At 35.4% G+C, this 26,530-nt stretch overlaps 1 protein-coding gene across 4 annotated transcripts in view; it reads right to left on the reverse strand.

Annotated features, from left to right (window-relative positions):
- The window catches only part of siz (schizo), a 150,782-nt gene that overhangs the window by 19,700 nt on the left and 104,552 nt on the right, over positions 1-26,530 (reverse strand). Inside the window, exon 2 of one of the 4 annotated variants that reach the window (XM_053762690.2) lies at positions 11,343-11,773. The exons of the other annotated variants lie outside the window; for them this stretch is intronic. Within the exon in view, the coding sequence (XP_053618665.1) occupies positions 11,343-11,422 (80 nt within the window). The 5' untranslated portion in view covers positions 11,423-11,773. The remainder of the gene's footprint in view (positions 1-11,342; positions 11,774-26,530) is intronic. 4 annotated transcript variants of the gene reach the window in all.

Genomic DNA, 26,530 nt, shown 5'->3' on the forward strand with positions numbered 1-26,530 from the left:
AATATTTGATTATGATACGATCCATTTGAATTAAATGCTGCAGTAGTTTTAGATTTATGAAGCAGGTTCATTCATTCTTCCTTTGTAACGTTGAAAATAATAACAACTACACACTTTTAGTAAACAAACAGTTGTAATTCAAAAGTAAACATATATATAAAATGACGGCGCATACGCTTTAATTTAATTCTCAAAAGAGGTAGCAATGTAACCTATAAGCAATTCGAATTTAAAAATAGAATAAGAAACCTGCCGCATGAGCACCTGTCACCGTGGACCATCTGCCAACTGGAAATCCGCTCGTGGCATATAATTACAATGGGGAATTAAAATTCAAATGTCAATACCTAGAACCTCATATATTGGTCACATATCGTCGGATTTACATTTTGACAATCAAGTTGGATGATCATAAATGTCAGAATTATCATAGTGGTCAGGTTTCGGATTATAATTTGATGTCATTTAAACATTAATTCTTGACCTACGAAGCTGTGAATGTTTAATATACATACAGTATCACATCTTTATTCCTTACGGGGTAGACAGACCCAAGACTTGCAAAACTCGAAGACAGCACTCGCTACTTCACTTTGACATCAAAAAGTGCGAATCTCAAATATTTATTTCGAGATTACAAACTTGCAAAAAAAAACAGACAAATTATTATATTTTCTATCATCGCATCATTCTTTCATTTATTAAAGTATAAAGCATTTTTTCTGCAATTCAAAACCAACCACTTGTAAATTCCTTTTAGATCCAAAACACTTGACATAAATAATGCATCAAGCTGTTTACCAATAAGATGCATTCTTGCAACAGTCTTGCACAGTTGACTTTCTCCCGCGCGGATAGCTTACAAAACAGACGCATTTCGCGCAAATCTTGATAAAAGATAAATAGCCAAGTGAATAGTACGATCAGCGGCACATCAATGTATCCAAATTCATTGCAAATTCGCGCTTATTACCGCGGTATAAAGGCCCATGTAGAGTAACTTAATATGCAGTCGACTGTACAGATAGCCTTTTAAAATTGCTATAAACATTATATGTGTGTGAAAGAGAGAATGTAAATATTTCAATTAATTCTAAATCAAATTTGCAACGAATCCAGGTCAAGTTGTGTAAGAGGCTTGTGAAAAGCTCTCCGAGCTTTATATTGTGGACTTTTGTTTCTTGGAATGAATGCGGTCGCATTTATCATTTTTATAACGTTTTTTATAATAGCAAACCATTTTCTTCTTTTACTTGTGTCATTTTGTGTGCGATTCTCCGAATCGTCTGGCTAGAACTTAAAATTAAATTTTAAAAAATATATTTGATGAAATTATATGAAATACGCTGGTCCCGGCTGTAATTGCAGTAGTCATCATCATACCGAGTGTGTTATTGCTAACACTGGTGTTAGATTTTATTCAAGTCGCCTAAAGGCACCTGACATGACTTTTACAACTACTTAGCTCTAGCTAGTGGTAGGTAGTAGGTAGTGCAGTAGTAAAACCCACTAACCCGCATTGGGCCCGCGTGGTGGATCATAGGCCAAACTCCTTATGCATCCGACTAAGGGACGAAGGGACCGATTTGACGACCTCTGTGGCCTAATGGTCATCATGCCGTACTGCTACTCTGGAGGTCCCGGTTTCGATCCTCGGTAAGCTCAGGATGGAGAATAACATCTTTCAGACTGACCTGGCTCTTGGAAGTTTATTTATGTATGCGTTATAAAATATAGTATCGTCGAATTAGTACCCCATAACACACATCTCGAACTTACTTTGGAGCTAACTCAATCTGTGTGTCTAATGTATGTTTATTTATCTATTTATGCATAGAGTAGGCCAGTGCCCCAAAAGTGACATTGATTAAATGGTTCATAATGATGATTGATGATGATGAAATCAAATATGTATAAAATCTATTGAATTCTTTAAACGTTTGTCCTTTGGTCAATCAACGTGGTCAAAACCATATACAAAGGCTAGAGTAATTATAAACACTTAACAGTACATGTGACTAGTCAAATATGATAATATTACCTACTTATAAACAAGTACCGAGGGATCATCGAAGCGTACAAATATTACAGTTTCATATGAGCGGTACAGTCGAGCACAGAATAATATTTACGGGTTTTCTTTTGTATCGTTTTAACACACAATCATTGAGCTTGATGTGTAATATTTTGGCGTTGGTTTATCAAATTTTTGCGAACTCGATTTAGTTTTAAGGATTTAGATAATAACAAAACACAGAAGTTTGATAATAGACTATAACCACAAATAAATAAATCTAGCCCTATAGCAAAATCCATGGCCATCTTTTTACACAGTTGTACGTACCTATATTTGAAATAGGTTTTGTATCCATGTCCGATAAATAAATTCACATAAGTATTACAAATTTACACATATTTACTTCGAGGTGCAAAATGAGTTATGTTTAACATCAGTGTATTGACCATTGGTTGATATGTGTACTGAGATGGACTTTTTTCTATGTATCTGGCATGTGTATGTGTTATAGTTTTTTTTTACAAAACAAATGTAATAATTATTTTATACGCTGATACTGTCAAGTCGATCATTTACATCCACAATGTCAAAAGTGAAACACGAGATGTCAATTCCAACAGAGCACAATTGCACGTGAGTGTACCGTGGATGCGCACGCGCAAACGCACGCACCTTGACAATGACCGTGCGCTACCGTATCGCTGACCACTGCGTAACCTAGAATTATTGTAAGTAACCACTCATGTTTCCTATTTACGTTTTATATAGCGTAATATCATAATCTTTCTTATCAAGTACGCGCGGTGTCTTGTAGTGATCTTGTAGTGATCCTTTACACTCTTAATTATATTTATATGAGTTAACAAACGATTAAACAAATGGCTTAAAAATAATAAGAAAGTGTAGTAACTTAAGTATAAACACCGACGTTATTCGAATAGAACGTGGACGTGTGTCTATAGGTATGTAATAATTGAAGTTAAAGAAAATAGAAATTACTCGTGATTTATTCATGATTTCAATGAAAAGTACGTACGTAAGTTACGATCTGACAGATCGAAATAATCCTATATTAATAATCATAAAGTGCGTACGTATTTGTTGCAATTCACAGTACCTTGCGTTAAATAGAATATTTCGAGGGCGAACAAACAATAAAAAAGATGATATGAATAAAACAAGCATAAAATCTTTAAGAATACTTTGACTTCTAGGCCAGTATGCCAATAGCAGATACCATCACACCCTCACTCTAGAGAAAGTACAAGAAAGACTGCAATTTCTTCGGTTAGCGATCTGTTAACTTGCGTTTAGTTATGACAATATAATAGATAAATACATAACCGTGACTAGAAAACGGAACACGGTGAAAATATTACGAGCAGTGCCAGCAGTGACAAGCATTGCAACTGGGTCTAGAACCTAAAGTTGCAATGTTATTCTAATCATTACGTAAAAAGTAATTTTCAGGCAAATCTACAGGTATTCACAACAAAAAAAGAATTTAATGATTTAACATACATAAAACACAAATACATAGTATAAAACAAAGTTGCTTCCCGCTGTCTGTCTTATTCACAACAAAAAAAAAAATAATGATTTAACATACATAAAACACAAATACATAGTATAAAACAAAGTTGCTTCCCGCTGTCTGTCTTATTCACAACAAAAAAGAATTTAATGATTTAACATACATAAAACACAAATACATAGTATAAAACAAAGTTGCTTCACGCTGTCTGCCTGTCCATATGTATGCTTAGAAACTACGCAACGGGTATTGATGCGGGTTCTTTTAATAGATTATTTCATTCAAGAAGAAGGTTTATATACGTATATAACATGCATAATATTGCACCCGTGCGATGTCGGGACCACTCATTAAGAGATAAACAAATCGGAAAAGCCAGCCTTCAAATTAATTTATTTATAGAAACTACCTCCCAACCCGCGGTCCAACTTATCAGTCCTCCTAGGCGTACCACGGGCGATATCTTAATTTGTACCCAACAAGCAGCAGAAGGAGATACATGATATAAAGCAGATTGTTATCTGCTTCACCATAAAACATTTCGAATTAATCCCCCAAAAGCCTAACTCTCTGTAGATAAAACGCAAACTGACGTAACACAGGTTGAAACTTTAAGCCATAGTTAACGCCCTCATAACTCGAACTTTAACTTGCATATTGCAGCGGGAACAGCGAACTAACGAGCCAAACAATGATGCAGACTCGCAAACTGCATCGCGTATTGGAAACTGCATACCAATCTACAAACGAGTATGACTTTGAGATAAATATAAAGAATGGACTAAGGATGTGTTGTGGGTACTACAGACTGTGATTTCTCTTCTCAAACAATGGAAATTTTTTTGTCGTCAACAAGATGTCCTGTATAAGATGACATATATCATCTCAAGTTGTAATAAATATATTTTTTAATTTCGCATGGTTCTCTGTCTTTATCTCTTTCTCTCGTTATTCCTGTTTCTTCTTGAGATGTTCAGGGTCGGAACCCAGAGACCGCAATACTACCTACTATTTATTTTCTTCGCACGGTCTTCGTCATTTTTATTTATAAGAACATTGACACGTGTATCTTCCTTAACGACATAAGCCAAGTCTCCGCCAGCAATGCCTAAATCGGATTCTCATTCTCAGATGAAATCTATTCTACGCCAAACTCGAATCTGATATTGTAAAAAGTTGCAGGTGTATTGTAATAAGTTGGAATGTATAAGATTGCATACATTTTTTTAAGCTCATAATGTATTTGTGTTATGTTCACACACAATTTAAAATAATGTGGCTACTGTCTGTGTATTGACATTTCTATAATAATAACTCAATGGTCGAAATTCACTAACCCGCATATCGTTAGTGTTAAGTCCGTCTTTTCTAGCATACAGTAATTAGATCTAGTTTGCAAGTTAGACAGATGAACCAGTCTAAAATAAAAATAAATGAAATATAATTAAGTAGATTAAATATGTTCCATATCCTCCCGAAAATGGCGTACGAGACTACTAATGGACACAGACTTACAGCTGACAATCAACAATAGCATTACCAAGGAGAGTCGAGTTGAGGTCATGCAAATTATGTAGTTAGATTGAAGAATATTAATAAATGTGCTCGTAGTAAAGCGAAAGTTTGTTACCTCTTCAAGCTCTATCTACTCAACCAATCTTTTTGAAATTTTGCATACGTGTGGTATGAAATATGAATAAGGACATAGGGTACTTTTATCCCGGAAAAATAACTGTTCCCGTGTGAATAATGAGCGAAGCCGCGGGCAAAAGCTAGTAAGATATATAACACATCATTGTCGACTAGTATTTCGCCTGAGACAAATTATCACCTATTGTTTTCAACCCCCAAACGTACACCAATTCACATCCCCTGCAAACATGTAATGTGCATCATTAGGTAGACAATACATTTTTACTGTCGTCTAATTTAGACCTCGAAGCCTGCCAATTTACGCTTGGCACCCTGCCAAAGGTGGAACTCGAAATGGAGCATTTTTTTTTGTGACAATTAGGGTCGTCGCTTTAAAGTACAAATTATATGAAAGTGATTAAACTTGAATGCAAAATAATTACCTTACATTATAAGATCCCACGTTATTGTCTGTAAGTTGAAGCGAATCGTCAATGTTTAAATTTCATAAAAGCTTTTAAGCTGAAAGTATTATTCACAAATACATAATAATAATTTTATACTATACTAATATTGTAAAGAGAAAATAATATTTGTATGTTTGTCTCTTATGGTTTTCCCCGAACGAAGCCGGGACAGGCCCTAAGTTGATTTATAATTAAAAATCATGAAATTTGGCATATAATTTGAACGACCGTCAAGGGAGAGAGTGAAACTATAGTACAGAAAAACTCGATTCATCTCATATACGATGGTGAGCAACTTATTGACATTTCATCTTCACGTGCGCAGTCGTATTCGGGGCTGGGATGCCGAAGCCCCGCTGCCTTAAGATTCTGAAGATTCGGCTATGTTTTTACACGTCCACGTGGTTGTCATCATTTCTTTTTGGGAATGCTATGGTTGCCCGTCAGCTGCCAAGGCTACAATATACAGGGTTACTGCTATCTAATGCATAACCTTCTAAAGGCGCATAAGGTACATAGAGGCTAACATCTTTTGTTCTACGACTTTTGTCTAAACGTAATAAATACAAAAAAAATCCTTCTTTAGTTTTAATGTCGTTTCTATAAAACGTTAACGCTACTGTACAGTCTCGTGTTGGTTGGCTATTACATAGAGTTAAGATGTGTAGAATCGCAAATTACATTATATTTTTTTTATGAAAAAAAAATTGCGAATCACGAAAACTCGTAGAATAAAAGTTGCTTGTTTTGATGTACCCAAGTAGTCTTTAGGAGGTTTTCCGTTTGATACTAGTAACCCTTGTCTCTCGTACGACATCTACAGAAGTATAAGGAGTGGTCCTATTCTAGGGATACACGCCACAAAGCTCGAAGACTTTACCAGATACTTTGTATACAGTTTCTCCAAGTTTGATTAAGTCAAGTTCCTTCAGGTGGGAAGATTGCACTTCCACGAGCTCCGTTAATGGCTTAGAGAAATGCCACGCCATGATTAAAGTTAAAAGTTTTTCCTTTGATTGCGTTTCGGAGTTTTGCTAACTAGGCAAATTCCTCGTAACAAAACTAGAGCACTGTAATTGACAAGTGCTTTTTTACAAACTTTTTTTTTAAATTCTGTTATAGTGTGCGATGAAGTTGAGTTTTTCAAACTTTCGCGCTTTGAGCACATAACTAACTAGCGGCCCGTGCCGGCTTTGCTCGGATAAAAACACAATAAATTATACACCTTATTCTTCTTCATTTTTCCTATCTATTGGTGAAAACCGCATGAAAATCCGAGCAGTAGTTTTTGTGTTTATCGCGGACAGACAGACGCAGTAGAGGACTTTATTTTATAATATGTAAGGATTTAAAGAACTTAGCCTTTTTTATTTCATTTTGCTGACGTTTCCCGTGGTCGCAGCCACGTGGTCGTGCATTATTATGATATTCATGACCTGACCGTGCACCAAGGATCGGCTTCAGACGAGGGAATTCCTCAACGGTTAATGAAATTTAACATGTGACTTTAGTTACAATGCACTATTGCAATAATGAGGATCGGTTCGGAACGATATAACTCCACAACGGTTAAAAAAAATGACGTCATTTTATAGTCACGCGTTGAACGGAATCAGAGATCTCTCCAATTCATTCATAGGTATACAATAAAAGTTTGTGTCAAAAATGTTTAGTACGTTATTACTTCTAATTAGCCTGCAGTGCTACACATAGTGTACATTACTTACATGGAAACAATCCCCGTTGTACACGTACGTTTAATGTATAAAACTTAATCTATGTATTTTCATACAATACAGTTCAAACGAACATATTAAAACATTATCAAAACGAACACAATAAAACAATGCCGCCACAAACACACATGCAGACTTTGCGGACTCCCTTGTCCTATATCGCTGGGCTTGATCTAGATATCCGAGGGCAATGCATTCGTTAGCCCCTGGAGGACTGCCAATCGGCCTATTATAAAACCTCCACCCCTCGAGGACAAATTCTTTTATTCTATTTCGAGAACATAATACATTAAGATATATGCCATCAAAAACATGCTGTAAAAAAACCAAGTCTCGCAGCTCAGTTTTTCTACCGTAAATAGTTGTGAGATCTATGCAATACCACATCGGTTAATTTATTTAGTCCCTACTTAAGGGCCCTTCTGTTTTAAGCCATTACGTAAGTTATTATCATATCAATATTAAAAATATTTTATTTACTGAAAATTCAGTAAGTCCCCAGATAAAACGAACAACTAACGAAATCCTACTTCTATAAGGCGTGTGGTCCGGCCCTATATTGGGACCACTCCATATTCTTCCGTGGAGGTCATATATGAAGCTACAAGGACACGTATCCTCGACATCTAATGGGCAACAATGACATTCCAAAGAGGAAACGGTCATAAAATGACAGTCGAATCTTCGAATTTGTAGACGGGAAGAAATAATCGATAAAACGCCAGATGAGAGAAAATATATTTATTTATAACACTATACATGCTAAATTGTGATTTGACCAATAGTTTATTAAATACGTGTGAAACCATATGCACAGGAGACCGATACAAACTTAATACGTATGACACTATATACTCCGGAGACCGATACAAACACAATTTGAACGTGTCGACATTCCGTAGACCTCCAAGCAAAGTATAAGGTGTAACAAATAATAATAACAGATGAAAGTAAGTTTGTTTGTTACCTCTTCACGCTCTATCTACTCAACCAATCTTATTGAAATTTTGTTGAAGTACGGATAAGGGGACCCGGTTACAGGTTCTATAAACTATCGGGAACAAATTGTCTAAATAATAGTGATAACTGCATCAAAATCTTAGAAAGAAGAAAGCTTAGAAACAGACACGTGCGGTGACTGTTTTATACTATGTAGTGATAGGTTAAAACTAAACGGTTTTCAAAGTCGATTGTACCCTTGTGAAACGATTAAGTATACTGAGAATGTCTGACGAAGATTGATGCGAAAAAATATACTATATTTAGGGTAAAATAAAACAAGTGATTTCTTGTGACGAGGGATTTTTCATAAATTACTTGTAGATCTAGCGCTAAGTGATCCCAAATGGATTTGGAATCAATTTAATCTATACGCCTACAGTTTAACTGAACCGATATTTTTTTTTTATAAATTTAGATTAAAGGTAAAGAACAAAAGATCGACATTTAAGTATATTTATGGTCCATAAAATTTGCAATACAAGCTTAGTGAGAAGTAGACATGATAACTATTAAAACACACTCATTTGTTTCTAAATCGTTACGTTCGCATTCAACTTCGATAGTCGCCTTCAATGTGTGTGTGCTGGGAATCGAACGTCTAAACATCGGACGGGCGTTGTGGACAACCATTAGGCCACAGAGGTCGTAACTTTGACTACAAATAAATAATAAGTTACAAATAAATAATAAATGAACAACACTCAACGGCCCACACTAAGCACAAATGTGATTCATATAACCGCAACGTATAGCGTACCCGCTGTTCTAACTTGCTAATTTGCGAACCGCGAACGAACCCGCGAGGATCATGCTAGTTTCATATTCCTGTTTGTTTTGCGGTTAACTTTAACTTGGCGAGCTCAATAAAATGTTTTGTGCCACTTGCCAATTGTAACTTGGTCGAGACCGCAGTTCGTACATATTAAGTAGTTACCTACATTTGTGCTGTCGTGGTTTGAAATCTAGGTTTTAACTATAATGTATTTATTTCATACTAAATCGCATATTTAAAATTACAAACTTAACAGCATTTATTTCATACTGCGTTCACGTGGACTCTGACTCCAGTGAATTATAAACTAAGTACTAGTTTGTAGTAGTATCTTACAATATATCTTCAAGACAAGAGTAAAAGGCATTTGAAAGCTCGCATAAAACTCCATAGACCACTGCTTTCCATCATTTATTATATAATATATATATATATATATATTTGGGCAAAGGTTCTCTTTCTTCCACCACGCTTGGTCCAGTGCTACATATCGCGCCAACCTTTATTGAACTTATTCAGTTCGTCACTCCAAACTAATTTCCGAAAAATATCAGGTGCGTTTCTCGTATGGCGGCCGTAGGTATAAACTAAACGAAAGAGGCTCCAACAATAACTTGTGTGACTGCGGTGCTGTTCAATCTATGGCTCACATGCTGTCCTGTCTAAACTGCCCCACGTCCTGCACTATGGAGGACTTGAACGAGACCAACGACAGAGCGATTAGGGTTACCACCTGGTCGAACACCGTCTGAATAGCCATTCCGACTCGACAAGAGAAGAAGAAGAAGTACGAAAGAGGGTAATGAGAGCCATAACCTATATTTTCGCAATCTCACGCCCACTTTAATAAACAACGATTCCACTGCAAAGAAAGTAGGTCGGTGCATTCAGGCGCATTAATCAACAGTTGAATGGAGACCCCCCCCCCCAACCCCCACCCCACAATGGAGGGGATGTCGCGGTCCATTTGACAACTGAACTGCACTTGAGATGTACTAACTTGCACTTTAAATTTTCTGAACGAAGAGCGTGGAAATGTGATGTGATTATTTTTAGATTTTTATTTCTCTCTCACATTTTGTCAATTGGGATAAAACTCTGATTGATTCATTTAAATAAGGCGTTATATATAGGACAGTATCTATTTATATACTGCATAATTAAATCAAAAGCATATATTTTTTTAGAGAAATAAATAAATCTGTTCGATATTTCGTTTGTTTGTTTGTAATAACTTTATTGAACGAAAATAAAAGTAAATAAACATTATTCTATTTATTATGTAAAAATACCTACCACAAAAAAATAAATCAAAAATTTTTTAAAACAAGATTCGTGTTTTGGTAAATTGAGTCGCCCGTTTTAACCTCATCGGGTAATGGTATTTATTTAATTAGCTAAACTTTAAATCTGGTGAAGTAATTGAGTTACCACCGAGCGCAAATTTAAATATCGGAAGATTAGGTACTGAAATTCTTACGTCGAAATAATGAAACTATACGTACAGAACCATAAAAAACATATATAAACATAAATAAACATAGCTGTGAAAGCGTAACACATATATTGTTAATATTGAAGTAAAGATATATTAATAGATATTTAGGAGCTACGATTTCATCAAGAAATGCATATTTTTTGTTAGAATCTGTATAATAAAGAAGTGAACACATTTATAGAATTTTAAAACACCAATTACTACCATATATACCAATTACACCGATATGATGAAATCTATGAAATAACGGTGAGGTGAGGCCTTTAAAATATTCTCAGGCATGTATCGTTTTTTCTTTAATATTACTGTACTTGAAGGTTAAATTCGTTAACTTCCCAAACACTTAACTATACTTAAGTTTCACATCATCAGAGTTTCTTGGTAACAATTGGAAAATATTACTAACCATTATCAAAATAACATCTCGTGCGTGAGGTTCGAAACTACGAGTACTCTAGTAGGTTGAGTTAAAAATATACACTCAGTCTATTTTATTGATTACTAAAATCAAAATCATAGTGGCGTTCGTATTCTAAAAGAAACACTTTGGCAGATTAAACAGTTGTTGACCTCGGAACGTTAATCCAAATTTCATCAAAATCGATCCAGCGGTTTAGTTGCGAAAGCGTGACAGGCAGACTTTCGCATTTATAATATTAGTATGGATATACCCAACCAACTCACCCGTAATCAGGCTTCTGACAAAACCAAGACTTGGTCAGTTTGGCAGCTTCCAGCAGAACTCCGCCAAGATCCAATCTCATGCCAGAGCATGAACAGCATCCGTCACCCTCACCATCTCCCACTAACACAAGACGCGACTCTGATTTCGCCACTTTGGATAATTCACTCACTTTTCACACTAAAATTACACTCAACTCACATCCATGTTAAACAATATAAAATCCAAAATTTCACTGAATTTATACGTGTTCCAATTTCAAATTATTTCAAAAAGTAAGTGAAATTGAAATAAATATACAGAAAATTATTTATGAGTTCCAATTTCAATTAACATTCGATACGGAAATTCGTTCGAATTTTAAATTTCGCTCACTTTCACCAATTTTCAATTCCGTCAGAAACTTTTGTTCGTTTGAAGAGTTTGAAATATCCTACATTAAAAAAAACCATTAGGATATAGGCGATCGTTACTCGCACCGACTATTGGAATGATAAATCAAAATTCACTCCAAATCCATTAGCGGAGTCGTTATAATTTTATGGTACTACAGAAATAGTAAATTTATCAGCATAATCACGTATTATAGTAATTTCTACCTTTTTCTTCATAATTTTCTTACTGCTGCGGCAAAACGAGCGCTTTGTGTTGTAAAAGTTTTATGCCGAGAAAAGATAAATTAATTATAAACGAGACGAAATTAATTAAAGATGGAATGTGTTTCATTTATATCTTTGTTGTAAAGCAACATTTTCCTTGTTAATGGCTTGTTTATTATTATACTAGTGGCCCGTTCCGGCGTCGCTTGGGTAAAAACATAATAAATTATACACCTATGAGACCGGCTACACACGCTCCGATTTAAGTGACTACAAAAAGAGATGCAGGTATTTAATAGAAAAGAAAGGTCGTCCTACATCTCTTTCTATTAAATACCTGCATCCCTTTCTGTAGTCCCTTAAATCGAAGCGTGTGTGCGAGTTCCGAAGTTTAGACCGGCTGGCTGGTAAACCTCGGAAATCACACCCATCTGTTGGTGCCGCATGAAAAGCCGTACCGTAGTTTTTAATTTTATCGCGAACAGACAAACAGACGCTGCGACATCGCATTAAAAAAACCGAAAGAACTGATATGTCTAAAAAGTAATGAAATCTCTAGATAAAGCCAAGCCAGGTCTAAGATTCCTTACTGCGATTTTTTTATTAATAAACTTAGTTCAGGATCACTCCGTATCACAGGCTCGATAGGGAGCCGCATGCAGTAACTTGACCTGCAATCGACTGTAACCTAATGAATATCGTCCAATTTCTGATGAATGAGATAACAAAGGTACAAACAATAATATTGAAACAGGAACTGGATGCGACGAAGAATCAATAGCTCGTGTCAATCAAATTACACAAAGAGACAATGAACTAAGCTATTAAAGACGGAAAATTAAAACGTTCATGGATGCACAAACAAAGCAGTTTGGCTTATAAAAGGTCTAATCCATAGGCTTAAGTACATTGCTGATAGTGAATATCTGAACGTCAAGAGTCCCCATAGGAAACAGGCGTAATAATATGTATGCCTGAACGTAGGACATAATCTGAGCACAAAGTATTTTCGATAAATATTCTAAACTTGCATAGTCGCAACAAAAGTTTGAAAATTACGATGAGAAAAAATCTTCTTTTGCCTTTATTGCTCTTACTCAGCCATTTTGAATCGAACAACTAAACAAAATGGTAGCCAAAATTATTAACACTGATCAGACGCGGCAAATCTACAGTTCAGTGACTTTTTTAATGTTTATCAAATTCATTCTCACGTCGCCAGTGTTGACATAACCAAACCATGTCGTCATGATATACAACCCAACTGTGGTTAAGACATAATACATAGCCAAATATTGCGGAGTATCTTTGTTTTAGGTTCACAGTAGTTTGCATTCGAAAAGGTTAGAGATTGTAGAGATAAGATTGTAGCAGACTGTACAATTAGAGCGAATAAATATTAACATCTCTGGGAAGTTACGACAACATGTATTTATTGCTAGATTGAGAAAGATTAGAGTGCTGCGCCTAAGATGCAAGTAGATGATGTACAAGCAACCTCAGTACATATATTTGGTATTGGTATATAAAATTATTCTTAGAATACAAGCACAGCCACTGAATCGAATTAATCGTTTAGATATAGTATTCCAAGTAATTGTCAGTAAACTGACTTCCATTCCAAATTCAACCAGTTTAAGTTATCAAGAGTTAAACCGAGACGTGAATCTAGATCTGCAAAATGGAATGAGATCATTTGTGTGTCAATCCAGCATCGATTCCCGAGGGTACTTAACAAACTAGTTGAAATGATAATTACCGAGTTAGACATCGAATACAAATGCAGTAATGAAATCAGCGTTATAATCAATCAAACGTGTACCATTAGCGAAATCCAAACGGTAAATCGTAGAAATGGAAATTATTGCAATTGTATAAATATACACGTCAATTACATTTGGTTAAAATGTCATATTAATAGTATACAAAACATGTTTTAGTACTGTAAAAGTGATTTTTTTTAAATTCAATAGCTATAAAGATTTTCTTGCCAGAATAAAAAATACCAAATAATCTCTGTTTCGTTACACGAGTTTCCGATTCATTAGATGATTCAATACAAATGCGACACACAAACAAGTCAATGTAACCCACAAAGGCAGTGAACCTAAATATATTGTCCTTTGAAATGCCTGTAATAGATTAGGCGGAGAACAGGAGAAAAATAACAGGCCGTTGAACCCCGAATCTGGGAATTATCCACCACAATGCTGTTTACACAGGGAATCTAATCTATACAAATAAAACTGTAACTGTGGGCTATGTCTGTACAAAGGAGATGTGAAAGAAACATAATTATAGGGGGTATAGATGTGACTAATAGCTAAAACATTATTTTTTATATTTTTTGTCTGTCTGTATATTGTTTGCGCACCACGCAAAAACTACTGGAATTTGATTCTAATTTCATACACGGCTACGGATACACGGATATGTAATCTGCTATAGGTTTCATCGCGATTCGCGATACGTTCACGAAATTAACGCGGGCTAAGCCGTGGGCAAAAGCTAGATAATCACAAGTTCCGAAACACGAGAATAAGTTACAGAAGTATTTAATAACCTATTGGTGATGTTTATGGATTCTGTACTAAACATGCTTAATATTCATAAAATGTTTTTATTGCTTCTGTTAATAAAATCTATTCACCCATAAATAAGATCATAAGGTTGCTTTCAAGGTCCAAGAGCCTTGCTTAAAACACCTGCCTGTGACCATCATCATCAATTGAAATGGTAGAGAAAATCCCTACCATTACCACATTTTGTCGGAAGAGGCAAAGTGTTCACAGAGTATAATAATCCAAACATCAAAACAGAACTAATACAAACCCGGCCACACAGATCAGGGTATAAACCCAAAAGATTGGAAGACACAACCGCACTTATTTAGACCCAAATAAATAAAACTTAATAATGTTCGAAAAAGAAAAAGTCGACCCGTGAGAATACGCCCTAGTCACGTCACGTAGTGTTGATATTCCCACATTCCCAGAACGCGGTTTAGTATTCGAAAAGTTCGGGAATTCTAGTGTTGATGCCAAAGTTGCAAAACTTATTCGAAAATCATTAAGTAACTTGTATTTTACAATTTGTTGCTAGATGAAAGTAACGAAAATTAATACACGTTATTGTTTAGCATAATTGTCTTTCACACCGTTGTTTTAGAACAAAGTAAATTAAAAGAGGCAGTTATAAAATCATTTCTAAAAACGGATCCTATTAAAGCAGGAAGTGATAAGCCACGCACTCGCAAAAGGTCTAACATACTTAAATTAATTAATTACAGAATAAAACTAGCAGGAGATAGCGACGTAATATGTATATAAAACGCTAATAGAGCGTGCCAACATTTACGTTTAGTTACTCTAATCAATAGATTAGCTCAAAAGAAAACAGTATCCACAGTTGAACAAACAGTTATTATCACAAAACAAGAAATAAGAACACGTTGCCGCGTGCACTGATGCGTGAATCTAAACACCAATCCTATGACGATGTACTATTGTGGATACGTTGACTAGGACCTATGTTTGGCTTTGGCTCCAGTTAAATTCGAGAAGAGATAAAAGAGTTTCAGTGTATACAAGCATTTGGCCGTTCATTAATGAGGATTGTATTATTCGGGTCATAATTTTAGATGCATAACTTACGTACATATTCTGTGATAAAATTAAAAATATAATTAAGAGCATTATTACTACACACTTTTAAACGGAACAAGAACGTTTAATAAAGCAGATATAATTATAAGAAAATTTTGACATTATTCTGTTTTACCTAGAACAGTAGTAGTAGTAGCAGTATGAATAATTTGGAGATAAGACACGTGTTAAACAAATTGAGCAAGTGACGCCTGTTCGATTAGGCTTTATCGGTGAAACGAGTCATGGAAAAGGAAAAAGGGTCACTGAACTGTCTGGTTCTTTAAGTGTTGTAGAAAATTCAAAACAACAATATATTTTGTGTATAAAGAATTATAACAAGAAATGCAAAAGCAGATAGACTGACCGATAGGTTTAATTCCCGCCCGATTCCAGAATTTTATCATATCATTATTATTTTCAAAATAAGCGGAATTCTGTATGAGATGTATGAAGAAGTACACAAGCTTTATGACATTTATGCTGACCTCAGATGAAGACAGAAAATATTTAAGAGATTTATAATTAATACCTTGGTCATCATCGTCAATGGAAAGGAAATTGCTTCATCTCAACAAAACACCAAATTAAAAATTAATATAAGTCATGTCGTACAAAGAAGTCAAGGAAGTAGTGACAAATATATGGCTAAAGATAAAAATAAAATGGTGTTTTTTGAAACAAATAAATTACCAGTAGTGTTAAAAACTGCTTACGTAAAATTGCCAACATAATTGACTGCACTTGACATTAAACGCGAAACTCGAAAACGTTGAAAAAAGGCAAATCAGCTGACACTAATTGACATAATCTGTGTTCGACCTTGCGTCACTTCCCTCTTTCGCCCCACCAGACCGAATCGAGAACTCTATCGAGTTATCTGACTTTGCAATCGACTGCTGATTTATCGATTTCGTGTTTCGGGAGTTGCTTATTGGATTCCGTCACTATAGTAAATCATAAGAGTAAATTTTTTGAACGGCAAAGTTGTTTTCCTTTAGGGAAATTATATGCAATATATCCTAAAAGAAAAAATGTTTTCTTTTAAGGGAGCCTTAATTAAGAGTATCCTAATCAAGATCATACATAACTAAATAGGTGTTTAAACTTTAGACTGTTATCGTCAATTCCATTTAGCTTAATGCTAATAAACAATACTTCGATATCAGATAAAATATCTTTTAAAATATTAATAATAGCTTAATCAATATTACAATCATGCGACGTCATATCCCGAATCGAATACTAATATTGAAATTTTACTGGAGTACCTCAGATTATGTTTTCAGATGTAAACATTAGAATTCATAGATGTACATAGAATCCCATCCACACAATCACTCTCACTTTCAACAATTAATTTATTTACTATTATTAAAAATTCAACATAAAGAATGTCTAGATTTTCACCAAACACAGCCGGACTAAAGGTTAAGGCACGGTGTACGCTAAGGTCCGCGTGTGGCCTTCGAGACCAATAAAGGCTCATATTGGATTGCCTAAGTCACAAGCTGTTGCGACAACTATATGTCTGAAGTTTTTGTTTCGACATAAGACACTTTCGTTAGATTCTATTTTCGTCAGAATAAATTATATGTTTTCTCACTCGAAGAGCACGTGCTGTTTTATGAGTTAATAGCGAAAAATTTAATCGATCGCCTTCGATGAAATTTCATGAAGTAGAATAATCATGAAGTGGCGAATAAAGTACCTACCTATTATACAGAAATTCCTCCAAGCTAGTTTTTTACCAAAATAATTAATCTATCGACACCCATTGTATACCGTACACTGCTCCAGAAGAACTGCAAGAGTATTTTCTAGCTGGACATTGAAATCTTGTTAACTTAACAACGTTCAGTTATAAAAAAAAATAAACAACAGACATCACATCAGCTTTTATTTAGTATGCAAAATGGCATTCACTTTTATGGTGCAGCAAGTAACAAATTAGACAATTTTGTGACACCTGTCAGCATAATTTGACTCCTACTTTTTAAAGTGGCTTGCTTTGTAAGCACATGACCAATTTTGTTTCATAAATAGAATAAAAAAAAACGCTATTCGCATCGCTTATCGCTGTAGCTTACGTCACGCGCCGCACATAAATGTAATCAGGCAACCGATACTGCCCGATACGGAGATGTCGCCGGCTAACACAATGCTGTGCAATCAAAAACTACCTCTGTAACCAAATACATAAAACACAAACTCGCAAAACAATCAGCTAAATTAGCCGACATGGCAATCACAACTTTAATTAAATGCTCCATAAAATACATTTCACATAGTAGATCTCTCGGTTCTGCAATAAAACTGAATTTTATTTCCGGAAGCTGTAAGAGCGACATTTAAATAACAATGTTGGGGAGTTTAAATAAGTTTTGGATCGTTCCGAAACAGACGTTAGGTCGTTTTGCATGTTTCAGTTTTTGTTGCTCGGAAAAATTAATTAAAACCTGAGCACTTTTTGCTGGAACTTTTCTATACTTTACATAGAAAATTTGAATAGCATGCAACAAACCGGGATCTATTTATTTTTTCATGCTTTCCAAAATACGCTTGTACAAACGAAAGAATTTGTAATTAAATTTTTCACTTGGAGTCAGCACGCACATAATATTTGCCATCTTTTATATTAAAGTGAGAAAGTTCGCGATTTCGAAAATTGCGTTTTCAATTTTTTTTTTATCGGAAATAATCATTTTCGATTAAGCTAAAAAATATCACATATAATAAAATTGAATTTAAAATTTTTTTGCATTCGAATTGGCGATGCATATCCAACTAAGTTCGACTTAGCTGGGCTATTAGCTGCCATAGTTCGCGCTGGACGCATATGTATGAAAATCTGGCTAAACTATGTAAGCTAAGCTAATTTAGTTTAGTTAGCGGTGAACAATCGGCTTTATAAGGTTAAGTATATCCAAAATTCAATATTACTTAGTTACGAAATATTACATTCATACTCCAACCACTGCGGTAGGATTATATTTAGAGGGAATAATTTCGTCATATAATACCGCATCATATCACTTTTCTCGCTAAAACACACAAACAATTTGATACCGAAAGATAAGCAGGGTACGGAACAAATTCGAACGAACGGTTGGATAAGCACGACAATGTCGGAATTACAATAAATGTGAGCTATTTCGTCATGAAAACCGCGAATTTGAAATTTGAGTTTTAGAGCAAAACAAATATAGTCGAATTTTGATGTGGTTATTATCAAGGTAACTTTTATGTGAAACCATACATAGAGCTATAGGTATTCGCGGTATCATTAAGTAATGAGGTGACTTCATAATGTATGTACGTACACACAGACAAGTGTCAGGTGTGAAAATTGGAAACGGTTCTAGGAAAACCCACACTAGGTAATCTCGTCTTACTAAAATTAATTACGTCGGAGAACATAATTTTGGAATTGAACATTGGGAATTGGGATGAAAATTGATATGTTATATTTCAGCTAGTATCATGAGGAATACGTCGTAATCATTACACTTTCATTAACACCTTATCGAGTTGAGGAATTTTGATAATGAAAAAATAGCAGATAAGGACTTTTCCACGGGCATCGATATTTACGTAAATATGACTACTGGATTAACAGTTCTTACATGCTTAGCGATTAAATTGATGTAAATGGATGAAATATTGATAATAGTTACTCGATAGACGATAGAATAATTCCCTTGGTTACCATTCTTAAAGACAATTCCTCATGAAAAAATTCCCTAGGTATCTAACTCCATGAGAAACAGGCATAATATATGTATGTAAATATTTCTTTACCCACTTCATCAAAATTCCTAAGGTTCGGTGGTGATGCGGTGGTGGACATATTTCAAATCCTACTAATATTATTAATACGAAAGTTTGTGAGGATGTATGTCTGTGTGTATATATGTTTGTTATTCTTTCACGTGTTTGTATGTTTTTATTCTAAATTTGTTATAAAATTTGGTTCACGGCTAGAATATAACTTGGAAAAACACATAGGACATTACTTTTTATCCCGAAATTCCCACGGGTGCGAATCCTGGGGCGCAATTAATTGTTAATATTTGCATGTAGTAAATGTCGAAATTGCTTAAGAACGTCTATTTTTTGTACTGACAACACATTGTACCTTATATGATGCAAATAAATTATTAGTCTATCTCTAAAATCCATAATTTCAGGCTTAAGTAATTTGAAAATCTATAATAAATATCCCACACATGTAAAGTGGCATGAAGCGTGCTGCTATAAACATATGAAAGTGGCAAGTAGACCATGACCTCACGCGTTTTATGCACGACATAGGGTCATCACGTATAAATAACTTGATATTTATATTATAATAACATAAGACCCATGAACTTCCACAAACAATCATCACTCATCACGTATAAATAACTTGATATTTATATTATAATAACATACGACCCATGAACTACCACAAACAATCATACAAAACTTTGAAAGTAACAAATCCCATTACATAGGACATTTGAAATGAGTTGATTTGTTTTTCAATTTTTTTATATTAAATCAACATGCTGACACATACGATGTTTTTAGCGTCAAAACTAATGGCAAAATCTGGCGACTTTAAACGCTCAGGTGAAGAAGAAGCGGCGGAACAAACTTCGCCGCAGCCTATTCCATCAAATAATATATTATTTAAAAATCTCATTGCATTCTCTTCTCAGTAGTAGATGGATGCAGAGGAAGATCGAAGAAAAGAATGGAAGAAGAGCGTTAGGAATGATGAAAGTCTTAAAAGTTAATTAATTAATGTGTGGAAGGTAACGACATTATGCGCTGACCCCATTTTAGGATTTGGTAAGGAGCAAAAAGAGTAGTAGTTGAGAAGATATACATACAAGAGAACCTATATTAAAATCGCACAACATCAAAACATCCATTCTTAACGTCAAGTCTAATAATGAGGTTTGTTTAATTTGCCACCAGATTGCCCTCATTCAGCTGTGTGAAATCCAAAGACTGAAATGGTAAAAAACAATATCTCATATTTAGACCAGAGAAGTGTTGTGTCATTGACCAATATCAAAAGAATGGCTAAAAGTGTTGCAAGGATTAAAAACATTCTGAAAAGTTTGTATGTAGATTGGTTGTTCAGATTCTTCACTAAAATATTCAAGAGGAGCAACGCCATCACCGGTCTATAATAGTTATGATGTTGGACAATTCAGAAAAACCTTTTTTGCAAAGTGACAACCCTATAATACAGGAGTGTTATCTGACTATGAGCGCACGCGCAGAGAAAACGTGCCCAATAATTGTGTGGAGGCAAAATGCAAGCAATTTTACATTTGTCATTATCACTGCAAATGCACATTGCATGTGTTGTCATTGTCCTTTGACAATTATAAACATTATAATGGATAATAATAAATTTATGCGCCATTCTAGTTGATTCATTGTTTATATTTACTATTTATAGGAACTATTGTGTTACCAACTCACACTTTTTTACCCTCGTGTTCTACGTGAATGCTGATGGACCTTTATGAATGCCACAGCTAGTACTGTATCGATGACATGTAAGAAAAATACCAGAATCTAAGAAAAAGTATGTGTTAAGAAAAATAATTTTAGAACTTCTTTACAGGACATTAAGTTGTCCAAAATCATTGAAAACTCGTCGATATTGCTGTTGCATGGAGTTCTCTGCAGGAATTTGTGGTGCGGTCGACTGTACATCCGTGGAAGATTTTTAAAAGCCCAAAGCTGGTCAATATTTAAAGAGAACAGAACCTATTTTATTCCATTGAAATAATAAGGATAACGTCCAAGAAAGGAGAAGTGACACCACGATGATGATAAATAAGGCCATGTACACACTAGCGATGATTAACCATCCGACCATATAGAGACGTCTGAGTCAACCAATTCACCAGTGTTAGCCTTCGCAACCACACTGCCAGCTTTGCATACTAATTTTAATCCAATATATGAAATTACTATGGATGGAAACATTGATTAAAGAAGTGAAACATAGCAGTTATGTAATCATAACTTTATGATTACATGTACTTACATAGGTAATGGTATAATGCAGTGCAATTAATAATTGCTTTCAACGTCATATATCATTGTTCTATTCACATGCTTAAATAGCACTTACATATCACATGTCAAAAAACAAGAAATTTAAAGCCCTTTGTGAATTGAACCTTTTGATGATATTTGTCTTTCTTGTGGGAAAAAAATATGCTGCTTATCAAGTCATGATGATCAAAAATAAGATGGAAAACCCGATCAAAACATTGAAGCGTTGCGTGTCAAGATTGTCACGATCAATTCCTCATCACCATTGGAACAATAGTTCCACATGACACGGTCACGCGTATCCACCATGCAATAGCGTGTGAAGACGATGTCATTGAATTGTGCAAAGTGTCTATTTAATTTGGCAATATTACATCTAACACATCTGACGTAATACGCTTAAAATAGGGAAGTTTTGTAATTAATCATTGGTCAACAAACTATTAAGTAGACTGATGAAACAAGTCGCTAGCTTACTAACACAGAATTAATATAGCACGTAGACATCAAGCTATATTCATGTTGAAGTATGTAGGAGTCATCATCATTAGCAACGACTTTCTATAATCAACTGCAGACATATATACGTTCAGTAGACATGGTCATTGTAAGAGCAGAGTTTTATACCGTAATGATGAAATGACAACAAATGCACAACGGCGAAAGGCAAAAAGAAATGAAGAAATATGCACGGTTTTAATAAAAATTGTACAAAGCAAATGTAAGTTTGAAACAACAACTAAAAGTAAGAAATTCTAAGTAACTAACAGATCAAGTTAAAAATTGTTACAAAACTTGTAACACACGACGCTGATAAAATTAGTAACCAATTAACCCGCATCGCTAAAGCACCTGTTGTAAAAGGTGTTACTGACATGGCGTACGCACGTGGAAGATACGTCTCCAGCAAATAATAGACATAAGGCGTATACTGATCTACCAATTGATGCGCGTGTAGAAAAAATAATATGATAATAAAAAAGCCGCGCTTTAGGCAAGAAGAAAGTTCTAAACAGGCAGTACTAAAAAAATAACATAAAACATTTCCGTTATAGATACAGTTGAAAATTTCCTCAATAATATGTAATTTGGTAAGAATAATTGGGTATTTTTAAACGGAATTCTAATTTTGGATCTAGATCGAGAGTGACAACTTACGAAAACTCTTCAGTCACAGTTACCCGTTAATATCATAACCTAGATACGAATTCATCGCAATTGTGAATAACATCTAGAAAAGATTTTCCATCGAAATTTAGAACATTTAGATTGCGAGATAAAGTATAACGTGGGATGTGGTTTTACGAATGTTTATTTTGGTGTTGATTCATCATCACATGCTGATAGTGTTGTCAGAGCATTTGGATTGGTGTATTTCAACACTCTGATAAGAACTGTCGTGACACTAATATTTCAGCACAGTACTTAAAAGTCAACATATAAACATAAATCTTTTTCCAAAATTTAAAACAATAAAAAGGGCTTTACTGCACTAACTTATTACACTATGTTATTCATCTAAAACTGATGATAAATCATCATCATTGCCCGACCGATTATGAACATAAACTCAAAAATAAGATTACGAACAAATCTCTTCACACCCGAACCTTAGCAATCTTCCTCCATCTCATATATAATTTCCATTAATTGCAGCCAAAGTGACTGGTATTTCACCGGCCATTATTTACTTTCTCTTTCAAACAGTAGCGGGTTACATAACCTATCGCCCTTCGGAATGTCCAAACCGGTACCTGGTCTCATCACCGGCTCGTGAAGGTCGCGGCAATGACCTATGTTGTGGGTCGGATCAGGTTTCAGCTGTTCGTTTAGAACAGACCCACTAATAAATAACTTGGTTACGCAAGTTACATCAGAATAAAAGTTTGACGTGAACAAGTGCCTATGAATATCTAATTTTGATTTGAGGAAAATTTCTGTATATGTATACAGTTTGGCGCTCAAAAACTCAGAAGGGATACCAATGAAGGGAAAAGAGTAAGCCCTCTCTCAGAAGTGGGATCATTATAAATATTATAAAATATAAAATCATAAAGTTTTAGTTTCATATTTTGAACGACCTTATCATACTAAATAAATAAATAAATATATTAGGACAAATCACACAAATGTTAACAAACAAGTACTAACCGTGAATAGGTTTACCAGTTTCGGATTTCTATTTGTCAGTACGAGCAGTTCCAATGACAGACATGCTAGCAGTCAAATATTTGCTGTTTACAAAGCAATTAGTGACAACGGGAAATTACAGAAAATCCTAAAATGATGTGCATAGATAGATTATGATACCCCTTCCCCCCGGACCTCGTTTTGAGTTAGACGTGTCCACTTTATCCGTATTATTTAATTTATTTCAAAAATAAAATTGTATTTTCGAATCAATATTCCAAGCGAAGTACCAGGACTACAGAAGCCAGTTGCAGTTGATCTTAACGTCCCAGAGCGTGAGTGAGACAACTATTCCTAACAGCTGTAGTAGTGAGGAAGACGCAACATTCGCCCAGGCGCATTCGCATCGCATTCATATCAACTGCTGCCTACGCGGAACTAGCCGCTCACACTCAAACCTCCACTCGACGGCTCGTTGTACGTAGCGGGTAAGCCCCGTCCTTCTCGCACTCGCAGCGTTTCCGATCTGCCCTACCCCTACCAACCTGTTTACTACACATCGGTGCTGGATGCTCCACACATAGAAAGCGCGCGCATCGAGGTTCCGAAGAGACAGCAGATTGCATCAAGATCGAGCGCAAGTGGGACGGAGATCTCTGTCTGCGCCGCCGCCGCCGCGCCGCTCGGTGTCAAGGAGTACATAACTCACTACTTTGCCGGTGTGACAGCGTCCGTCGTACTGACAGTTGGCACTTTGTCTATGCCATCAGCTGTGAAAGACATTTGGTACTGCGGTGGTGCATTTTAGCGATCTTACATTTGTTTACAATATTATTTCGGATCTATTTTGTTCATCTTATGTTATTGCTGACAGTTGTTTGTTGTATTTAATGAGAAAATACCTTGTAACTCTCGATTATTTGTACTTAGTGTCTGCACGCTATTTGTATGTAGTAGTTATCACACAAAATTGATTGGTAAGTGTACTTTAGAATTTTCCTTCTCCTATTTTTGTATAATTTGCTACTTGAATAGAATAACCGATTGATTTACGATTGGTAGACCGACACAACTGCATAATATAAAACATAGAATAGGTAAGTAGGTCCTTAAAAAGATTTTCGTATTAGCTTTTCTGTCTGCATCTTGCGCAATGCTTAAGCGTACCCCTCCTCAAACCCCAGCTTCGGGATCACTTCCGAACATAACAGCTACACTGACAGAGGCCCATTCCTATCATACATCCCCTGCGGGGTCCTCATGTGATAATATTACCCAACGCGCCATCAAGCGCCCTAGGGATGACTCCCAAGACCTAAAAGACCTCTTCGCTAATATGTTCAGGTCTTGGAAACTTGACCAGGACATAAAGCATAATACCATGCTGTCTACCTTGGAGGAAATTAAGAGTCAAAATGCAGACATTCGATGCTCGATGGAGTTTATGTCCAGTAAGTTTGAAGACATGACCCAAAGAATCTCTTTATTGGAAATGGAACGTAAAAAGGATCAAGAATACATCCAATCTTTAGAAAATAAATTAGATACCCTAGAGCGTAACCAAAAGCTTGCCTCGATTGAGATACGAGGAGTCCCCCAGTCGGAAGGTGAAACCAAGACCCAACTGGTGGACCTCGTCAGAAGCGCAGGTAAGTCTCTCAATGTTCCCTTAAACTCAGCGGACATCAGGGATGTATATAGAACAAAATCTAAACCAGGCGCACACAAACATATTGTGGTTGATCTGAATAGCGTTGTAGTTAAAAATGATGTAATTAATGCGGTTAAATCATTCAATAAAGATAAATCTAAATCTAAGTTTTCAACTACTAGTCTTGGTTTAGTTGGGACTTCCAAACCTGTGTACATCTCTGAGTACCTCTCACCCAAGACAAAAAGGCTTTACCACCTTGCAAGAGCCTTTGCCGCCTCTAATAAATTTGCCTATTGCTGGACCAGCTATGGCAGGGTTTACATGCGCCAACGGGAAAGGGGTCCTCTGATCCGCATTGATACTGAGGAAGACCTCAATAAAATCCACATTGACCCATGACTAGTTTCTGAAGGTTTATCGGTTGTTGTTCATCTATATAGTGCGCTCAGTGACCTATTTTGTCCTTTAACTCTACGTCTCTCATATATTATGTTTTATGGTTTAAACTTTTTATGTAATACATGTTGCATATATTTTATCTATACGGTAGTTTCCCTTAACAGCTTAACTGAACTTTTCCCACAATATTCACTACATTCATATCTTAACAGTATAGTGATGTCCTATTCTACTCGAGAGCCTAGATTAATTATTATACAGATATCTTCGCTCTTTCCTATGCCATTTTTATTTCAACTATTTAAAATTCCATCCATTGATTGATGTTATAGATAAAATTGACAAATTAAAAGTAGCCGAGGCAAAGTTTTGTCAACCGGAAGATGTTCAAAACGACCTAACCAGTTTTGGTCAAAGTCTGACTGTTTTTTCCCAGAACATACGGAGTATCTCTGCCAACTTACCACAACTTGAGACACTATTTGCAAGGATGAATATCAATACTGATGTCTTGGTTTTAACTGAATGCTGGTTAGCAGTCAATCCATTCATCCCACCCCTAAATGGTTATAATTACTACAAAAGTACAAACAATGACAACCAAAATGCCGGAGTTGTGGTTTATGTCAGTCAAAGTCTTAATGAAGTTGAAGTCGAATTGCCTCCCTTTTGTGAGGCTAACTGTGTATTAGTAAAGA

The sequence above is a fragment of the Plodia interpunctella genome, chromosome 23, assembly GCF_027563975.2.
Source record: "Plodia interpunctella isolate USDA-ARS_2022_Savannah chromosome 23, ilPloInte3.2, whole genome shotgun sequence".
Lineage (NCBI taxonomy): Eukaryota > Metazoa > Arthropoda > Insecta > Lepidoptera > Pyralidae > Plodia > Plodia interpunctella.